The sequence below is a fragment of the Tinamus guttatus genome, unplaced genomic scaffold (genome assembly GCF_059628265.1).
Source record: "Tinamus guttatus ecotype Peru unplaced genomic scaffold, ASM5962826v1 Tinamus_guttatus_pri_ptg000710l, whole genome shotgun sequence".
In the NCBI taxonomy this organism is placed as follows: Eukaryota; Metazoa; Chordata; class Aves; order Tinamiformes; family Tinamidae; genus Tinamus; species Tinamus guttatus.
This window is the reverse complement of record NW_028289244.1, coordinates 5,532,921-5,554,102: the sequence shown is the minus strand read 5'-3', so window position 1 is coordinate 5,554,102 and position 21,182 is coordinate 5,532,921. Positions and strand designations below refer to the sequence as shown.

At 49.6% G+C, this 21,182-nt stretch overlaps 1 protein-coding gene across 2 annotated transcripts in view; it reads left to right on the top strand.

The window, feature by feature from the left end:
- Positions 1-8,562, top strand: part of GLRA1 (glycine receptor alpha 1) — a 34,992-nt gene extending 26,430 nt beyond the window's left edge. The window contains exons 4-9 of one of the 2 annotated variants that reach the window (XM_088536955.1): positions 1,072-1,295; positions 1,770-1,852; positions 2,831-2,968; positions 3,540-3,754; positions 4,415-4,561; positions 8,272-8,562. In XM_088536955.1, coding sequence (XP_088393081.1) covers positions 1,072-1,295; positions 1,770-1,852; positions 2,831-2,968; positions 3,540-3,754; positions 4,415-4,561; positions 8,272-8,562 — 1,098 coding nt within the window. Of the gene's footprint in view, positions 1-1,071; positions 1,296-1,769; positions 1,853-2,830; positions 2,969-3,539; positions 3,755-4,414; positions 4,562-8,247 lie in introns of both variants that reach the window. The other variant, XM_088536954.1, reaches the window with a different exon arrangement.
- Positions 8,563-21,182: the final 12,620 nt, after the last annotated feature.

The window sequence follows — 21,182 nt, the reverse complement described above, 5'->3', positions numbered from 1 at the left end:
AAATGTGATAACAACTCCTAGTTCAGACCAGGGCAGTGAAATTGGTTTGTAGTATTCTGCTGTTGGGACACAGTCTCTGTACTTAAAAAACTGTCAGTTCATTTATGGACATGGAGCTTTTTTTATCCCTCTCCTGAGAGCTGGCTCATCCTCTCCCCCTCTCAGTTCGTTGCATCACTTTCTTCTGTGACATTCAGCAGAAGAGGGATAAGCAGATGGCCCTGGGAATCTGTTGGTCACATAAGGAGAAGAGGAACTGCCTGTAATTGTCCAGGAGAGCAGCTGGGATGTCTGAGCTAGACCTCAGCAGCCAGCCTCGTCCTGGGTTGCTCAGGAGAGCTGTAAGACACAAAGTTATGAGGCAGGTATCATTTCTGCAGTGCTGGGGGACTAGCTTCAATTATGGAAGATGGCCAGCCTATAGAATCTGTAGTGTTTATAGCATTTTGATGTAAGAGAGAGGAACCAGGAACACCAGCTTAGGAACAGAGGAGACTCCATGCACATTCCTCCGATGTTCACATACTCTCATCAAAGGCTCCTGCTAGTTCATTTGAGCTTCACTTTATGTTAGTGTTCCTGCAGAACCCTATATCCCCTCTCCGGGCTTCCTGTCTCATCAAGCCTTCTGCTTTCACAAATGCCAAAAGGACCCATAGATAGTCACAATATGGGGAAGTTGACTTTGGTGCCCTTTCTCCCTTAATCCTTCTCAACAGTCAGTTTGCAGATACCTGCTCTCTTTGATGTCTGCAGCTGAACACTGCTTCCCCAGGCCGAGGCTTGGACCTGCAGTCTTGGCGCTTCACACAGAGCTGCCAGTTGTTATGAAGGAGCAAGGGGTAATGACAGGTAGCTGCTCACCATAGGAGATGGCTCTAAACTGCATAGCTTAAAATAACAATAGCTCCTTGGGAGCTGCCAAGAAGGTTTGCTATAGATGAGGAACGTAAAGCTGGACATGGCTGACTTTTGAGGCCGTTTCAGCAACACTCGCCAGTTCTCAACTCCTTGGGCCTGCTCTGAGCACTCTCTAACCTCATTTCTCCACTCTTCCTTCACACCATGCAGGATTACAGGGTGAACATCTTTTTGCGACAGCAGTGGAATGACCCACGGCTGGCGTACAATGAATACCCAGATGACTCCCTGGATCTGGACCCCTCCATGCTGGACTCCATCTGGAAGCCCGATTTGTTCTTTGCCAATGAGAAAGGGGCCCATTTCCATGAGATCACTACAGACAACAAGCTCCTCAGGATCTCCAGAAATGGCAATGTCCTCTACAGCATCAGGTGAGATGACTGAATGAGGACCCAAAGATGCGAGGAAGGGCAGAGCTAAACACCCGGTGTTCAAGCCTGAAGTGAGAAACTGGAAACACTGAGTTTACTTTTGAATAAAAGGAACTGAGAATTTTTTAAAAGAGAGGGCATCTGATTCAGAGTCATAGAAACGTGATGGGAAGGAATCTTTGGAAGTCTCCCACTCAACAGTTTGCTCAAAACATGATTATTGCCAAGACTAGATCAGGTTGGCTGCTTTGTCTGGTCAAGTCTTGAAGCCTCCCATGGATGGACACGCAAAGCCTTTGTGGCTTGTGCCAGTGTTGCATCAGCCTTCTGGGGGAAATGCCTTCACAGAAGAATTACTCAAATGAAACACATTTTCATTTTCTTGATCAATGTTGTTGCAGATTTTTAAGTTAATTATGCCTTATCCAGGAAAAAGAAAGTTTGACATTACCCTATGCTGTCTTCTCTCTTCAGGATCACACTGACTCTGGCCTGCCCTATGGACTTGAAGAACTTCCCGATGGACGTGCAGACATGCATCATGCAGTTAGAAAGCTGTGAGTCCTGTGCATGTCTCCCTTTTGGAAAGGAGACAACATGTTTTCCCTTTCTCCCCTTCCATTTCCCTTCCTGGATGGAAACCCATCCTGGTTCATCCTTCACTGTTCCTTTAGAGGAAGGTGTGATGCACAGCCAGGAGAGACTTGCTCTGCTGGGTGTGCTGCAGCTGCTCTCTCACAACCCTTCATCTCTCATTCTTCTCTGCTAGCATCCCTTCCACCACCACCACCCCTCCACTATCATCTGCATTTACATCAGAGGCCAATGGGGGCAATAATGGTTCCTACTGGAGACAGAAATCTTTTGGAAAAGATGAGGGTAAATTAAGTTCAGAAGCCCACAAAGCAAGAACACCAGCTGCAAGCTGCTTCAAGTGAGTTCATTAGAGTCTCCTCCTCCTCTCCATCGGTTCTTTGCTCTCCCTGCCATCCCAAAAGGACTTGCTTGGGGTTTTTCCATTTATTTACCACATACGACATTTCCTAGAGAAGCCAAACCTCTGCAGATCCCATGAGAGGAGCCTTGACTTGTTTCTATTTACACGAGTCTTTTGCTTTAAAGGAGAAAGGTGAAAGTTCTTTTAGTTGCAAATGGGATTTTTTTTCTCTGTATGAACATTTGCCCTCTTGTACAAGTTGCTTATCCCGAAGGAGTGAAAACCAATAAATAACCTTGTTGAGAGAAAGAGGTCAAATTTTAAAAAGTAATAGCCAGCTCAATGAACAGAACTCAAGAAAAAAAAAAAGTGATTTATCACAGACAGCTCCTTGCTTACCATCCCAGCTCCAGCGCAGGTCACTACCGTAGCTTTTACCACATGCATAAGCAGTTCTACTTGCTCCAGCATTGCCAAGGAAGGCTGCACTGCGCTTCTGCCCAAGCGCAGCCCTCTTCTACAGCCTCTATGGATTGGATCCTCTCCAATCTCTATTCAATATGCATTTCACGTGCCATTTTTTCCCTTCTGTCAACAGTTGGTTACACAATGAATGATCTCATATTTGAGTGGCAAGAAAAAGGAGCTGTGCAAGTTGCTGATGGACTAACATTGCCTCAGTTTATCCTCAAAGAAGAAAAAGACTTGAGATACTGCACAAAGCACTACAACACAGGTCAGTGCTGTTTCCCCTTAGCCCTTAGGATCATCTGAGCAGGAATTTGGGATCATGCATTTGCCAAATGTCTTTTGGCATACATGATGGCACTCTGGTTATAAAAGCCTTGTCCTAGATATCTGTTTATCTATCTATTTATCTGTGTGCAAATATATATGTATATACATGTTTGTGTATATATCCACGCACACATGTGCCCAGTAAATATATGCATATATAGGCAGTAATGAGCTGATAGACACAAAGGTATGGAACTCTCTTGTCCTGAGTAATATCTGCATTTGTTCTACAGTGTTTTGGTTTGGACCTTCTTTCCCAACATACTCTGAGGCAAGGGAGCAGGTGAATTTTAAGTAACGAATGACATTCTGATGAGCTTTCTTTGTTGCTGATATCCTGCATATGTATTTCAGAACTGCCTTGACAGTTACTTATTGCTTAATGTTTATTCTAACATGACTCTGGTTCTAGGCCGTAAGAGGAAAGTCCCCAGACAAGCAGAGGGGAAAGCCAGGAGGTTCACTGTGTCTTACCAGTAACTTTCCATGTATCCTCCCACCCTTCTCAGGCAAGTTCACCTGCATAGAAGCTCGTTTCCACCTGGAGCGACAGATGGGCTACTACTTGATCCAGATGTATATCCCCAGTCTCCTCATTGTCATTCTGTCCTGGATCTCCTTCTGGATCAACATGGATGCTGCACCTGCTCGTGTTGGCCTGGGCATCACCACAGTGCTCACTATGACCACGCAGAGCTCTGGTTCCCGAGCATCACTGCCCAAGGTACAGAACAGGCTTATCCTCACAAATGGGGCAAATTGTGCACTTCCTAGAGACTGCACACTTGTAGGGCACCATGCAGATCCTCCAGGAAACCAGCTCAAAACAAGTGCATTCTGCTACCGTTGCCCTATTCCAGTTTAAGGACAAGCAGAACAAATTCTAGTCCCATCCTGCAAAAAAAAGAGCTTTCTTGAATAACTGTACAACTTCCCCTAAGATCCAGTATTCACCCCAGCATCCAGCACAGGCAGAAGCTGTGCACCAAAAAAGCACCTGCAACATGCACATGTGCACAAGCACTCTACGTTGTAGCATTTGTTCACTTGCTCGCTGTACTTTTATAAGAATACTGAATGTCTCATTTATGGAAGACTTCTGGTGTAGTTAGTTTGAAATACTGTTTACCTTCTTTTCAAACTATCATAACTGGATCAACTTAAAACTCTGGAATTATTGCTACTAAAAAGTCCCGATGCAGTTTCAGTGGCCCAATAACACAGTCTTGCTAAATGAGTTAGATTTCGATATCCAAGAGTAGATGTCAGCCATGTTACAGATTAACCAGCTCCTTCCAGAGATCTTGGGAATAACATGAAAAATGGCAAGCAAAAAGGCATTTGGGTGAATAATCCCATCCCAGTCTCTCACTCTCACTCTCAGGTGTCCTACGTGAAGGCCATAGACATCTGGATGGCTGTGTGCTTGCTGTTTGTGTTCTCTGCACTTCTAGAGTATGCTGCTGTCAACTTCGTGTCCCGACAGCACAAAGAGCTGCTCAGGTTCAGAAGGAAGAGGAGGCATCATAAGGTAATACACAGGGTAGAAAGGTCATAACTGGAATCTGTTCTGGCAGGCCAGAATTCACTGCATGGTCAGCTGGACCAAGCCACTAGATTCCAGAGAACCCCTTGGCATATGTTCAGATAGTAAGGGGGTCCATATATCAAAAATACAAGGCTAACTCAATGGGTCGTGGCTTCTCTTCTAACAGTCAGTTCATCCCAGGGGTCTCATGAGACTTTTTTTTTGTTAGGCTGTCTAATACAAACTTTTTTTTTCTCATCATAACAATTTCCATACACAGAGGTGCTCTGAGATAAGTTTTCATCTTTGGTAGACACAATGAGGACTGGGTGGGAGGCAAGCAGGGAGGTATGAGGGATAACTATCAGCAAGTGGCGTTCCGCAAAGGGGAAACTGTTGGGGGCCCCCCCAGCAGCTTACATTAATCTGAAGGTAAGTGACACCAGCTTTGTTTCTGTCATCTCCATGTTCAAAAGCATCCGCTGCTCAGGTGAGCAGTGAATTTCCTACTGGAATGAAAAGAGCATTCTTCACAGCCTTAGCCTTGCTCTATGCTCATTTGCCATGACTGACACCAACGTGAGCATGCACATTACATAGATATACATCCCCTGCAGCTTGGAATTTACTAGTTTTTAAGGCGGGGTATGGACAGCAAAGCTCTCACTTCACAGGATGTACTAAAGAGAAACCTAAAGATGACTGTGATTAACTAACTAGCTAACTAACTAGCTAGGAGAATTGGGCAGACAGTATCATTGTTTTTAACATCAGGCCTGAAATACCTCAAGCAGTATCAAAAAGCAGTGATTTTGTTCAGGAAAAACACATCTCAGCAGAGCCATTAGGAGACTACTAGGGATGGAACTTCTCTGCCTAAAATATTCTTCAGAGATATTTGTCTACTCTCGGTTTTAGAAAATCCCCTGCGCTTCATCCTGTCCTGAGACTGTCTGTTGCAGTGCTTCACCATCCTAGTCACTAAGAGTCTGACCTGTATCAGAGTAGTTCACAGCGTGCTCCATCGTTCCAGAAGGCAGCATGCTCTTAGGGCCAGGCGATCAGCAGGAGCTCATTCCCTCTTCTAAGATTGCTCACTGCCTCTCCTTGCTTCAGCTGTCCCATCTGAAAAATAGGGGATAATCGTGCATTTGTCCCAGGCCACCCAAGGCCAAAGTTGAAGTGCGTTGCACAAATCTAAGGAAAATAAGTAGCAGATGGGATGATTAGCAAGCATTAATTTTGTCAGTCCTGGGCAAGACCCTGTCATTTCAAAAATCAGCTGAGGGCATTGTAGTTCAGAAAATGTAGCCTGTTTAATAGAGCCAAAGATAAAACCACCTACCCTGGGTGCTTCACAGCACTTTTATTCCAGATTCAAGCACCCTTTCTGGATCCATGCCATTGGATGCAGATCGCTCTGGACTACTGTTGATAAAATAAGAAAAAAAATATACTTTAGTGATGAATTTAACATATGTTTGCCAGAGATGTTCCATTGAACATAAGGCTGTTGTGACAATCTCTGCCTAATCTCACAGTAGTTTTATTTGGAACAAAGCATAAACAAAAACACTTGCAAATGCAAAATGAACAAGGTTTGCAGACTCATCAGAAAAGTAGGAGCTGACTGCAAATAACACAAATGGCCTAACACAGCTGCCAGAGAAGGTAATTGCTGTGTCCCAATGTCCTGACGTGTCTGGGTTGCTCTGCCTGGTGCAGGCATGACATGCCAGACTGAAAACAACTGAGAGGTTTTAGCAATCCCACATTTATTTGGAGCATCCAAAGCAAAACCTACCAGCTATTCCTCACAGTCCAGTCCCCAGGACAACGTGCCACAATCTGGCATTAACACAAGTGAATCTGGACACATCAGTTTCTCACTTTCCTCAGAGTCTTCTCCCCAAGAAATAAAAATCAAATAACTAAATAGCCAGGTTTCAGCTGGCCCTTTCCACTTCTCAGACACCTCTTACCTCCTTCCCTCTGGAAGGAGGGGAAAGACTAGACCAGAAGACTTGACCAGGAAGTGCTCCCTGGACCCATTATTCTGCTCTTGTTTACTGGAGCAGATCCAGCTCCTGGTTTGGGAAGCTGTAGGAACTGTGGTGGCTGGGAAGGTACTGCCCCGCTGAGGGATGGGTGCCTGCTCAGCGTGACACCCTCGGCAGACCCGCTTGGAGACCCAGCCCAAGCACATAGGGCAGTCTGGCTATCGACTTGCACCTTTTGTGATTCTCCCTTGACACCTCATCATTAATAAGGCCCTGTTAGCTGCTGTATCACGGATAGAGCACTCAGGTAACAAATAGGCCACAGAAAACAGTGATCCCTCAGCAAAGAGGAGAGAAAGGCAATTCAGTGAATTAGAGAATTGACTCAAGCTAAATCATTTGCATCTCGGTACCTGTGTGTCTGTGCAACCAGGGAACAGCTGGGGCAACTCTCACATAAATACATAGGGCACTATTAAGAGAAGGGCTATGGGCTTTCACCGTCGCAGAGTGAGGCCTCTGCAGCAGGCGCACACCTCATCAGCTGCGTGGAAACCTGCATGGTGAGGGACCAGGGCGGAGCGGCCCTCGCGGGAGTCCCCGCGCTGCTGCTGGTCGCCCCGTCCTGCAGGCCGAGTCCCGTGCGGCCGCGGCGCTGCCTGGAGCCTCTCCCAGCCCTGCTGGGCCTCCTTGGGCTGTTGGGGCCTGCTCCACCGCGCCAGCACATTCTGCCCCTGCTTCGCTGCCCCGGGCACCCATCGCACGCGGCTGCCTGCTCCATACAGGGGCCATCCAGAAAAGACACTCTGCAAGGCCGAAGGGGCAACAGGGCACGCTGGGCAGGCAGGTGGGTGCTGTTAGCACCAGCAAACGCAGAGCAGCCCCACAGCAGTTCATCAAGGCTATTGCTCTAGCAATTAGCCTGAGCAGCCTGTAGTTGAGAGACAATTTTCTAATCTCGACTCTGTGACTGGTTGCATTAACTGGGCCAAACCTGCTTTATCCTGCAATTACAGCCCCATGTTAAATAAAATAAAGCTAAATTACTCCGAGAAGCCCGCAGGTCCTCCGCCAAAATACAGCAATATCATTTGCCTTCAGAGAGGCAAATAAAGAAGTTCTGGGGAGATTCTCCTGGTCAGTAAGTGCGGTCAGCACAGCTGCCTGTGTCTTGGCCTGGCGCGGAGGGGCCAGCCCTGCTCCTCGCACGCTGCCTGCAGAGCTCTTTCCCTGGAGAGGTCTCTGGCCGCGCAGCCATGCGGCTCTGCAGGGAGCCTCGCGCTGCGGCTTCACCTGCGGGGGCTGCATGGAGCCCCCTCCTTCTGGGCGAGCTCCATGACACCCAGGCAAAGCAAAGAAGGTGATCGGAGGAGCTGGGGGGAGGGAGAGGCAGAAGCAAAACAGGGGATGCTTTTGGGAAAAATAAATAGTAAATGCAGTACCAGAAACCATCCGAGTCTGTCAAAGGCAGGGTGGAAGTCAGCGCTGTTCTCCATGGGTGCCTGGATCCCCTGATTTGCATCTGTTCGTCGCACAGCTAGCACCCCGCTATAAGGCAGATCTCCTGGGAGCAGAGGGTTTGTCTGACAGGGCAAAGCCCGGGCCACGAGCGAGGTGTCTTCTCCCTGGGGAGCAGGCAGTGGAGAGCCTTATAGCAAGGGTGCATTGCCTATATCTCATTGTAAGTAGAGCCCCATGCTGAATCTGTTTCAGGAGGACGAGGCCGGCGAAGGCAGGTTCAACTTCACGGCCTACGGCATGGGGCCGGCCTGCCTCCAAGCCAAGGACGGCATCTCCGTGAAGGGCGCCAACAACAACAACACGGCCAACCCCGTGGCGCCGCCGTCGCGCTCCCCGGAGGAGATGCGGAAGCTCTTCATCCAGCGCGCCAAGAAGATCGACAAGATCTCGCGCATCGGCTTCCCCATGGCCTTCCTCATCTTCAACATTTTCTACTGGATCATCTACAAGATCGTGCGCAGAGAGGACGTCCACAACCAGTGAGGGAAGGAGAGCGCGCGGGAGGGAGAGAGCAATCCTTTATATATGTGCAATAGCAATGCAGCAATGCATGAATTTAAGAATGTGGCAATATCTACTAAAAAAGGGGGGGATGGGAGGGACTTTTAATCATATGAACTGAGGAGAACTGGAACAGGGAGGAGAAAAGCAGCTCTTGATCCGGGGGATTGCAGGGTGGGGGTTAGTTTTACAGCATAGGAAGGTTTGGATTGCTCCAGCTGCAATCCAAACAGTGTAATATATTAATATATATTCATGCTTAATTATAATGCAAAGAGAAAACACACAAAAAACAACAAAAAAACTTTTTTAGCCTATTAACAGCTTAGATTCTGAAGTCACTGGAATGATTCATAATTCCATGTGCAGAAGCAACTGCAATTATGCTTTATCTGACTTTTGCTATAGAAAGGCCATACCAGTCAAGCACGTAGGGGGAAAAAAACCCTAACAAAAGAAAAAAATGCAAGAAAAATCATTCTATGCTTCTCTAGATTTTGCACTTTAAAAACTGGATAGATGGGGAACCTTAAGAAAGAGGCTGTAGGTGGTTGTTCGTTTTAAATATTTACTTTTTTTTAGTCTCAGTTCTGCTGATCAAACACTTTGTAACTTTCGGATAGAGGAACACAGATGTGTTCTCTCTCTCACCCCCATCAGGGAGCATCCAGTGGGAAACCCGAGAAGGACATCAGGGCCTCGATCCGAAATCGCAGGTACCTTCTGTCCTGGTAAATGACCCTGTGTAGGGTCAGAGTCCCAGGAGCCAGAACTACTATTCAGACCACTAGAAACGATGAAGGATTTTTAAGACAGCCTTCTTTTTCCAACCTCTTCTGCCATGTTTGTTTACAATGCGGGGACGGGAGTACAGGATGGGTTTAGTTAAAAAATAAGCTATATTTAAAATACAGAGAGTCGAGGCGCACGGGTGCGTCGCGGCGACGGGAGCGCGCGAGCGGCAGTAACCGCAGCCGCGGCGGGGGGAAGGCGGCCCGTGTACAGAGAGAGCGGCTGTTATTTTCAGACATTTCATAGCAGTTATATTAGTAGCAAAGCTGGGCCGGAGGACCCAAAACTCTATTTTTGTAACTATTTTGGTGCTGCATTTAGCTTTAACGTGCGTGGGGGGCGGCACGGGGAAGGCTGGCGCTGCTTCCCAAGGGCGGGAGGGTGGGAGGGACGGAGACGGGATGGAGCAGCGGCGGCCCCGGCGTCTCCGCGGGCTCAGGATGGGCCCGGACGGGGCAAGGGCTCCGCGTGGGGCCTGGTTTGGGAGCTGGGCTGCAGCACCTGCGTTTTCAGCCTTGTTTGTTTGCACTTTAGCGAGTGGGGTGGAAGCAAGGGGAAAGGAAGAGAGAAGTGGTCTGCACAGAAACACTTGGGAGCAGGTCGGCAACAGGCACTAAGTGACACTGGATGAAGGCAGGGAGAGGAGTAGCACCTGCTGATGCTTCCATTCTTTCCTACACTCACCCCCGTGCTGTGCTTGGGACCAGGCAGCCGCTGAGCCGAGAGGCAGATCTGATGCTTTTCCGAGGAGCAGCCAAGCCGAGAAGCTGATCTGATGTTTTTCTGAGGAGTAGCCAAGCTGAGAGGCAGATCTGATGCTTTTCCGAGGAGTAGCCAGGCTCCTGATTTCAGGAGCTGCAGCCCCTGTTGCAGCTGGAGGCAGCTCGGAGCCAAGTCTCACACCGTAGATGAGCAGGAGGATGGAGCAGGAGCAGGAGGATGGAGCCCACCACAAGACTCAGGTCAGGCTCTGATCAGCTGCATTGAAACCTGTGGCAGGAGCTGGGAATTGACTCCCAGCTGCCAGCGTCTCACCCAGCCCAGCAAGGGGCAGCTACTGAAGAGGGAGGTGGAGGGCAGACACTTGCAAACTGCCCCGACACGGCGCCCGTGCCAACAGCAGGGAGGGAAGGAGGCCTGGGGACAGCCCCTTGCCTCCCACCAGGGCTCCTCAGGTTGGGCAAAGGGACACCCATGGCCAGGGCTGCCAGGTCAGCACCTTGCACCAGCACTAAATACGCTCTATTTAAAAAAAAAAAAATCAAAATATAAGAGCAAAGGAAAAAGAGCTAGGGAAAAAAAGAAAGGTGCTATTCACTGCATGGACTAGAGCAAACGGCAGTATTTCCTCATGCTTTGGCAAAAGCTCGCTAGCTTTGGCTCCCTTGGCCGTGCTGAGACAGGGAAAGGGCACGAGACATCAGTGTGAACCAGTATCTTCCCCCTTTCCCTCCTCCTTCCATCGGGGCAGCAGCGAAGCTGGGGGTCGAGGCTCTCTCCTTCCCTGCCCCGGCAGACGGCGCCTTCCCGAGGAGGCAGCAAACGGAGCAGAGCTCCGCGCGGCGCCGCAGGGAGAGTTTGCCCAGCAGGGCTTTGACTCCATCCTGCCCTCTGACCGGAGCTGCTCTAAGGAGTCAGCAGTAAATAGGTAACAAACCCCATGCCCTGTGCTCCCCCCATGACCCTACAGCAAAGCAGCCCAAGGGCAAGACCAGAGCAAGGAAGAACATCATCCTGCCTCATTTCTTTCTGCTCTTAGAAAAGGGCCTTTAGACCAAAGGAGAATCCCATGCTAGCCCCAGATCTACTACATGATGTAGATGCAATAATAGTAACTATTATTCTTCACAGAAGTTTTAGTGTCACTTCTTGATAGTGGAGAAGGGCAAAGAAAGGCAAATTAGGGAATATAAGTCATCAGAAAGATCCTTGCATTTCTTGCTTGTGTTTAAGCACTTGAGCCCACGGGAGTTTATGGACTGAAATAAAATCCATGTGCTCACCAACCTCAGAGTCCAGCTCTGCCTTTGCATCCAGTCCAACTCTGCCGGCCGCTGCGTGGATTTGTTCCTCGCCATAAGCAGCCTCATTTCTTCTCCTTCAGGCACCCAGTTTGTGTTGGGCCCTTCTTTGAGCCCAGAGGCCGCTGCACTCAGTGATCAGCGTTCACATCCTAGCAGGACACGGCCTGGGGCTTGGCAAAGCCCACACAGTGCTGAGAGCCCTCCCACAGCCCTGCCAGGCAGCTCCACCACATACACAAGGCTTCAGACTTGTGGAAAAGGATTATAAGCATCTACGACATATATATATATATTTAAGGAGAGATATGCTTGAGGGAGGAAAGGCTATTTTAAATGGTATCATTTTTCACAGATTTTATACAATCATATTTTTGTACTGTAATACCATTCCTGAATAAAACATAGTTCTGAGCCCTGTGCCAAATGAAGAAAAGCTAATGTCCTTCAATGCCCCATTCCTACTCCAAAACGCTGCTGGAGGCAGCGGGGAGCGACCCCCTCTCCCCAGAGCACATCCCGAGCAGGGAGAGGAGGATTCGAGCCCTCCTGGGCTAGGAAGCACCGAGAACAGTTCTGTCCTCCAGGGAAAGGCTCTGCTGCCTCTCTGCTGATTTCCATCATTTTTATGGGGACGGTATTTAAGGTACTTAATTGTTCTTCTGTGCTGGATGAGCACCAAAATAGAAATGAACTTTCATTAATTTCATCATTGTCAAACTTTCTTCAGGCTCTTTAAGTCTTCTCGGCCCTTCTCTCTCTCTTATTTCCTAATGGCAGTTGCACACCCCTCTTGCAGAAATGAATCTGTGTTGTGAGTCTGTTACCTTGCTTAAGGATATTACATTTTTCTGTGCTCATCTCCCTTCTTCCTCCCTCTGGACTCTCATTTCTATGGGGAAAAAGTTCTCATTCTGCATGAAAGCAAAGCGGCGTAGATGTTAGAGACAACGCAGACGTGTTTGGCCATTATCAGCGCACGGCCCCAGTTTAGGGACCAGCTCGTGTTGCTGGACACGAGGCTCCTCCGCCACGGCGGGGAGCAGAGGGAGGCAGCCAAGAAGCGGGCAGTGCACGGGACATCCTGGAGCTCCTCCAAGCTGGGGAGACGCTGGTGCTCCCACGGCAAGGGGGTAGTCTGAGAAGCGCAGGGAAGAGCAGCCCTGGGGTTACGGAGCTGGGAGATCCCACGCCGAGGAAGCACCTATGCTGTGGAGCGCAGAGTGGGCTCGGAGCTGGCTTGGGAAGGCAAAGCCGGGGTGTCACCACCTCGGAGCGCGTTTCCAGGAGGCCTCCTGCCTTGCAGCACCTGCCCTTTCCTGCTTCAGCCCTGCCTTCACTGGCCCTATCCCAGTGTTGTGCCCTGGGCCCTCTAATGCAAACCAGAGCTCCAGAGACCTCAGCACAGGCTGAGCAGAAAGTATGAGAGAGAGGATTTCTGCATCTAGTAGAGGAAATGCTTCCTCCCTCGCCAGGATAGGACCCTGGCAAAGAGAACACCCAGAGATGCGTTTGCAGAGCTCATCGTGCCACCTTCTCTGAGCACTCAGGGCACTCGGAGCCAGGCGCCAGCCGGCACAGCCGAGGGGTCAGGGCTGTCCGCAGGGACAAGCGGCCGTCTTCAAATCACACTGGCCACCAAGCAGCCCGGGGTCACTTGTCCTCACCCAGCTCTAGCACTGGGCTCCCATGTAGAAACAGCCCTGGTTCTGTTTGTCTTATTCCTGCCCGCCAGGGTATCACCCCGGATCGGGAAAGGGTCAGGGAAGCCGCTCGTGGGACAGGGTCAGCTCCCAACGGTGCTGGAGCCCAGGGAGGCCAGGGCTGGAGCCAGAACAAGTGCATGGAAAGCGCCCGCGCTGGCACCAGCCTCAGCAGAAGGGGCCGGTGCCGCTGTCAGGGACAGGCCGGGTGACGGTGCTGGCACACGGAGCTCTGCGGCGGGGCTGCCACCGCACCTGCCACCAGGAAGAAGCCAGTCACGAAAAGCACAACGAGCACAGAGACCTCCACAGCTTCTCCCTCGTGGAAGCGCTCAGAGGGCAGAGAGGATGCAAATAATAATAATAATAATCTTATGACCAGTTACCAACCTGAGACTGGAATACAGTGCTAGCTCCAGGGTGGAAAGCATTTCTTACAGGACAGGGGATGACACCACCATGGAAAAGCTCAGCAGGGCAGGGACGGTGCCTGGCTGGTTGTTCTGCGGCAATGCTGAGGGAGCCAGAGCTGAGACGGGCAGCGCTGCAGCAGGCCGAGGGCGTCTTCGCCAGGGGCTCTGTGAGGAAAGATGGTCTAGGTGCATGGTGGAGGGAGGTGGGGACATGCACAGGGTGATAGAGACCTGCTTGCTGGGGTGGTCCAGCTCGCACACCACAGCTCGGGAGCTGAGAACAGCCCGCGAGCGCCGGAGCCGGCCGTGCAGAGGGGACATCCCCGGGCACGGCTGTGCGGGGGCCCAGAGCCACCTCGCGCTCCCAGCAGCCTGGGGACAGCAGCCCTCGCTGCTCCCAGGGGAATCGGGGCTTGGGCTGCAAGGTTTCTGCTCGGTACCTACAGGTGACCTTCACTGAACTGAAACTATGCAATATTGAACAGATTGTGTCAAGGGTGGTGCCTTAGCCACCTCTCCTCAATATGCACTTAGGTTTTTAAATCCTCAGCAGAAGTTACTTCTGTTGGGGTAAAGCGGCAACACACAAGTCCCAAAGGAGCAGCTCTGGGGTTTGGGATGTGTCACCAAGAGCAGGGTTGTGACCGCTGTTTCTAGGCCAGCTTTGTTTTTGCAAGGCTGCGATATTACAAGCAGGAATCCTAAGCTCAGCTCCCTGAGAACAGAGGGAGAGCAGGGATCAGATGGGAAACGAGGAAGAACAGCCAAGGATTGATGCAAGGGCCAGGAGCCTGAGTCCTCCTCCTCGCTGTAGTAAGTGCAGCCCTGCTTGGGGTCTCCCCCTGCAGAGTCCCCATCTGGGGGCCAGGGCAAGGCCACCACTTGCTCCTTGGGGGGCTGGTGGGAGAGCAAGAGGCTCGATTGCCCCATGGGGGAAGGAGCGAGTTAAGGAATACGGGTTCACCAAGAGGATGAGCAGAGATCCCAACCATGGGCAGTGACACCTCTGATAGCAAACCTCAAGGAAGGGCAAGCACGTTGCACCAGAGCAGTGTTGGAGCGCAGCCCCTGCCGCACTGCTGCCCCGCGCAGGGAGCTCTCCCGGAGACTCCGTGTGCCGCCAGTGCCACTTGCACCAGGAAAGACACAAAACCCCAGGGAACGGGGCTGTTCTTAGGTGGGAGACAAGGGGAGGGTACAGCCACAGCCACGGCACCGGCACCAGGAGCGGAGCTTGGCTCTGGGCGCAGTTCTGTGCCCCCGGCGGGCCCAGCACGGCCTCGAGCAGGGAGCACCGTTCCCTTCACCTCGTGTTTGCCCAAACAAGGGCTTGGAAACACTGCGCCCTGCCCGCACTCAGCTTCTCTTTCCTTTCTGGCCCCTCTCTTCCTAAATCTGCCTATGTTGCAATCCAGAACAGCACCAGGGTCAAGTCAGAATTAGGCAGGGAAAGAAAGCTCAAACTATCAGTCTGACAAGTCCCTAAATTTGCCAACTGCAAGTGGAGGAGTTAAAACAGCACCTCCCTCCCGAGGTGGGCACCTCCTTCACAGTCCTGCAGCACTGATTGGGGTCACCAAGCTTGACAAGGCACTTGAACACCCACAGGCCAACTCCTTGATTGGTAGGATCATCCCTAAATCAGTTTAAGGCAGCAGGTTAATTGCATGTGGGGAGGAATCTGTCAGCTTTACATGTTTCTAAAGTAGATTTGGAGGTAAAACTAGCCAGGTCCAAACAGTGCTGCTCTGTGAGAATGCAAAGGGCAGCACGTGGTCCCCTTACCATGGGCAGGAGGAGCAGCCACATGCTCGACCCTGCACCGTGGAGCCGCACGGTCCAGAGAGGTTTGAGGTGACAAACGTGGACATTAAGGCACAAAGGCCAAATGACTTAACTCACCACGTGCACATGGAAGGGGTTACTCGGAAATGCACTGCCTGGGGCATCTCAATCCTAGCGAGACATGGAATTCACATGTGGAACTTTGTGGTGCCTGAGCCTGGCAGGACGTTGCAGACAGGGTCGATCATGGCCAGCGCTCACCACTTGTCATGGGCTTCAGGACTGCAGGAAAAAAGAGCTACTTTATGTTGGGTAGGACTGAAAGAGAGAGCAACTGCTACAAGCCAGGAACGTGTTTGGGATGCGCTCAGACTTCAGCAACTCGAGAGATCTACAGAGGAAGCACCAGACTAAGGACTTCACTCAACAGTGCCGTGATACGCAAAGGGCACCGCGTCCTCCACGGCGGTTCACCACCCTGCAGCACCGAGCACCGTTCTGGAAGCAGCCTTGCAATCGTGAAGATGCACAAACCTGTCCTCAGCAGCTGTTTGTAACAGCAGCCCAAAGCAGGCCTGACATCCCTGCGGACAGGGGCGCTATGGACTGTGTTGTCTACTCGTAGTTACCACGATGTGCAGCATATCATGCTTGTTAGGTTAAGAGAGAGATGAGGAGTAAAAAAACTCCACACAAGTGATATAAGGGAGGGGAAGACATAGGAATTTCTCCCTTCTAACTAGACGCACACCTCCCATTTACATGATTTTGTAAGTGAATTCATCTTTAAAAGAAAATAAAAATACTTAAACATTAAGCTATCTCTGTTCGAGACAACCATTGCACACTTGATTTTACTTGTGGGGGGAGAAAAAACACAGCAGGAATACTTTCTAATTGGAAAAACATTAAATAAGTGAGGACAGGTCAGCACAAAAAAACATGTTTTCTACCTTGAGAAATAATATTTCACTTTCCCAGAAGTATCCACCTCACTGGGAAACCCCTGAGGAATCTGGTATTTAAAAAGGATACCACCGAAAACTTTTTAAAAGCTATTAAATAGTGGCATTGTTTTGTCCTATTTTCTGCATGTCTCCCATGTGTAAACCATTCTATGAAGAAAATCTTTGTTTCGAGAGCTCGGCTCACTGAAGCCCGTTTGTCCCAGAGCACAACAGAGCCTTGGTGCTGTTTGCGCCAGGAGAGCAGGGAGCTGCGCTGGGCCAGCAGCCCCGGGAGATGCTCCTGGCTGCCCGGGGCGGCGAGGACGACCCTCCTTCGCCTCCCACTTGGCAGCGGGATCGGAACCTGTCCCCACATTTCTCAGGGTAAAGGGGGTCCAGGCCAAGAGCGACACAGGGCAAATGAGCCAGAGGGTGCTGAGAACTTCCAGCCTTGGGAAGGGCCCATCGAGACCCAACCTGACCTCAGTGACCTAAACAATCCCTAAACATTAAATCCTTAATTGAATTTCTGCATTAAAAAAATTAACGCTTTCTCTAGCTTGCTCATAGACAAGATTGTGGCATTATTGCCAATCCCATTTTTCATTTTTTAAATCTTTGAAACCTCAGAAGGCAGCAGTGACATTAAAATGTGGTAGTTTTAACCAGCTCTTAAATGGAGGAAAAGAGAAGCTGCTGTGGGAGGATAAGACTCATCTCCCTTCAAGAAAGGGTCTGTAAAACAGGTGCAAATAATTCATGCTCACCTGTCCCTGCCTTAGTTTGCTTCCTTATGAGGCAGGTACTAAGATATTGTCACAAGGGATTCGGATCCATGTACAGGGAAGAACTGGTCGCCCTGGGGAGCAGAGCTCAGGTGTCCCCAGGTGCCTGTGCTGGGCCACGAGCAGCGGCTCTGGGGCTCAGGCTCTGCTCAAGTCAGCAGCCACAAAGCTCCTCTCAGCTCTGCGGTAGCAGACTCTAAACAAGTCTAAAAAAGCAACGGAGAACAAAGCGTGTTAGTTGTCATGTTTCCAACCTCCAGAACAGGAGCAGCACCACAGAGATGCAGGACACGTGGTACCAATACTTAACACTTAAATTCCCAAAAGAAAACACTAGCTGAGTCATGAAGCGCTCATGTGTCTTCTCCCTGCTCACCTTAGAGGGGCCTGTCTTTTCTATGTGAATTTAATACACATATACACACACACACAATTGGTATGGCCTTACACTCCATTTAAGGACATGTTTTTGCTATATTGGTGACAAAGCGCAGAGCAACTGCTTCCTTAAAAGCAACATTTTTGTATCAGGATGAAATAAAGCTGTAACTTAGCAGTTTGCATGACCACACAAGCACTGGCAAATTATTTTTGGCTTGTTAAATTTTAAAACAAAAGTTCTATTTCGACAGTTTGAAGATGGGACAGAATGTAAAGTTTCTGCTGTATGTGTATATATCTATTGAATCATACATTCATGCTGATTCCAATTTAAAAAAAATAAAGATTTTTCTGACATTCTCTCCATGGCCTTTTAGTGACAGAGATGCCGTTTTACCGACCGTACGATCCCTTGGTGCGTTTGTGCCGATAGAGACTTTCATGGGAATACTGAACACTGTTTGGCCCTTTATTTTGGAGGTTCATCCCCCCCGCTGCGGCCTTCGGAGCTCCCTCGCGCACAGGGATCCCCCCGGCGGCAGCAGCAGCCCTGGGGGACGGCAGGAGCCCAACTGCTCGCACAGAGCTCTCATGCAGCTCGTTTTCCCTTCCCCACATTCAAGGTGAGGTGTGGGCAGCAGCAGCAGCTCTGTCACCGCTAGGATCAGGAAGGCTGGGGGTCATCACGGCCCCTCGCAGGATGAAGCATCAAAGTAGCTCTGATACTTCCAAGAGCTCTGGCTTTGCCATCTTTACACTCCCCTGATTTTAGAGGCCGTTTCAGAGGCAGCCCAATGGGGACAGCAGCGCTGCTGCAGGGCCCAGCGAACGCGCTGGGGTGGCCGGGCAGCTCCCGGGCCTGGGGAGCAGGGGACACTCACACCCCCACAGTTGTCACCTACTTGTTCCGTGAGCAAAGCCACCGCGTCGGTTGTGTGGAGCCTCACACCGTTTAGGAGTCAAAAAGGACATTTCAGGTTTTATTCGACCGCCTGCCACTTAAGCTGAATCCTGGAGATGGACAAAATGTTTTTCCTTAATTAGACAGGTGCTTTGCCAAGTTTGGAATATTACTCAAGCAGTAGATCCCATTTTGGCTTCACAAGTGGCACTTTGTGAAAAAAGGGGCAACCTCCTGTTCTTTAAACCTATTTGCAGGACACACCATTGCTCTAGAATCCCCTGTCCTCAGGGAAGAGCAGAGCATGAAAGCATTTTACTTTTACATGGTAAGATAAGCCGTGAAACACCCAAGCTGCCCCCGTGTGCCAAAGCTCCCACGAGGGCACAGAGAGGAGCTGGGGCTGCGAGGACGACGCAGAGGGGACTGCAGGGGCAGCGAGAGGAGGCCACAACCTGGCGGGGCCCTTGGCCCGGGGCAGCAGCGGGTGGAGGAGCAGCAGCTGGATGAAGATTTCAGTGATCTGTGCGAGGGGCACAGGGGCCACCCGGGCAGCGAGGCCCAGGGCCAGGCCCGACAGGAGCCTCGCACAGGTCACCAGTGAAAATACATTAAGCGGCAGGAGGCCTTCCAGCTCCGAGTTCTGCTATGGCTTTACAAACAGAAAATAATTACCTTACCTGGCAAAAATCAGCGGAAGGGACCAGATCACACTAACCATAAGCAACCTGCCACGCTCTCACAAGGGTGGACAGGGCCTTGATGGTCCCTGCACTGAACACGACACACAGGGAAAGCAGTCTGAAAGCAGCTCGAGCAGCTTCTCACCTTCCTGCTCCAATACAGCACTGGGAAACGGAGAATATTCCGGCCAAGACCCAACCCTCGCTACTTAAACTGAATTGAAGGGGTTCGGAGGGAGACAAATGGGCTTTCAGTTCACCTAAAACTGCCCCATGGGATCTTACTTTCCAAAAGATCCATCAGATTTTCGGTTACTAGAGACTAGCTTTTTGTGAATACTGCGGCTCACTGCAGCCAGCTGAGGCAAACAAAATCACGGCATCTTCCTTAAAACACGTAAAATATTGAAGACCTTGAAACAACCTGATGTTCCGACAGCACAGCCAATGCATAGATCAGCCCGCTTGAGGCTACTAAAGCTTGAACAAAAAAGCCACCACGATCACATTTTGTAACAGACCTTTTCAGTTTAGTTTGTTGGATCTGTGACTAGGTAATAAAAATGTGCAGACGAGCACATCATTTTAAGGTGCCGTCACCATAATTTGCTTTATAGAAGCGTTTCTTCTTATAAGACATTACAAGAAAAACGCAAGTAAATATTTTATTTTGCCTGTCATTGTTTTCGACAAGAACATCACTGTCTGGGTCTTATTAATGTATTTATATTATGGTTCATATCAGAACAAGCAGACACTTCACTCGATGGTTTCAGTTCTTCACTGACACTCGTCAGCTTTTGTCAACCCAGGTAACAGGAACCCAGAACTGCCCAACTCACACTCCAGAAGTGTCACTCCAGGTTCATGGATGTTTTCATCCATTTGGTTGAGCTATAAAAGTTTCTATTAATAAATAGCACTTTGATGGTCCAAAGTTTCTATTAATAAATAGCACTTTGATGGTCCAAAGCACAATCTTATTGTTTTGAACTCAACAACAAAAGCAGTGGAAATGCAACAAATGAGAAGGAGAAATTGCAAGCAACAAGCACAGATGTCAGTGACAGACTTCTGTCATGCAGTCACAGATGATGCCCGGGGTAATCCTGTTGTACAAACCCGGGAAGGTTTGAGGAGGCAATGCCAGTTACCACCACGAGGGGAAGCAGGATGCATTTCCAAGGTGCTGCTCAGGAGACGGCAGCCCCCGGCCAGCACGTTTAGCTCTTCTCCAAACTACCAGGATACTTGTTTTGAGTTCTCAGAACAGACCGTAAACACGTTAAACATCCATAAAAAGGGAAGGGACAGATATTGTAACAACACAACAGTGAAGATGTAGTCAAAACACAACAGAAACCCAAAGCTCTACTGACATTTAATAAGACCAAACTCAACCACTACCTTTGGCAAGTAAACGTCAACAAGTTATTTCTCTGGTACAGGTAATACATATCTGCCCTTTGGGGCAGGGCAATTCTGCTCTAGCTTTAGAGCAAATAAAGGTAAAGAGATATATATGGTATCTGCACAGAGATTATGTTAAAAATGTGGAAACATCAAACCCCAACGCAGGTTTAACCACCTCAGCGAGCAGCTCTCAGTGGTGCCAGGAGATCAGGTCTGCTGTGGACTCAAGACTGCCATTTCCATGCAGATGTTGCAAATGCCACACACCACAGTGATCAGAAATAATGCTGTTTTGTGCAGTACAGTCTTAAAAACTCTTCCAGTGAAATGAGTTTTCCATTTCCGGTCTCATCCTTTCAAAGGTGGACAGTGTTCAGTAACTTACTCAATTCCGAGGCAGAAACACCTGCTGCACGCCCAATAAAAATGCCACCCATTTCAGGGCAGACTGAAGGGATTAAATTAATGCCTAAACTGCAAAAGTAACTGCTTAGCACACATACAGAGAAGCATAAAGAAGGCAACAAAAAGTACTTCTACTTCAGTTCTAATTTTATAGCATTTATGATGGAACCTGTCCAGCCTCAAATCAAAGTTGCTATGAAATTCTGCACCCAAGAACTACTTACCTTCCATTCAATAGTTTGGCTGCATTTAAGTAACCATTTTTTCTTTCCTCCTGAAAATACTAAGTTTAAGGTGTACCACTCCTACCTACCAAAGCTGGTGACAGATGGGGGACCTTCCTCCCCTGGAAGAACTCCAAGATACTCTCAAC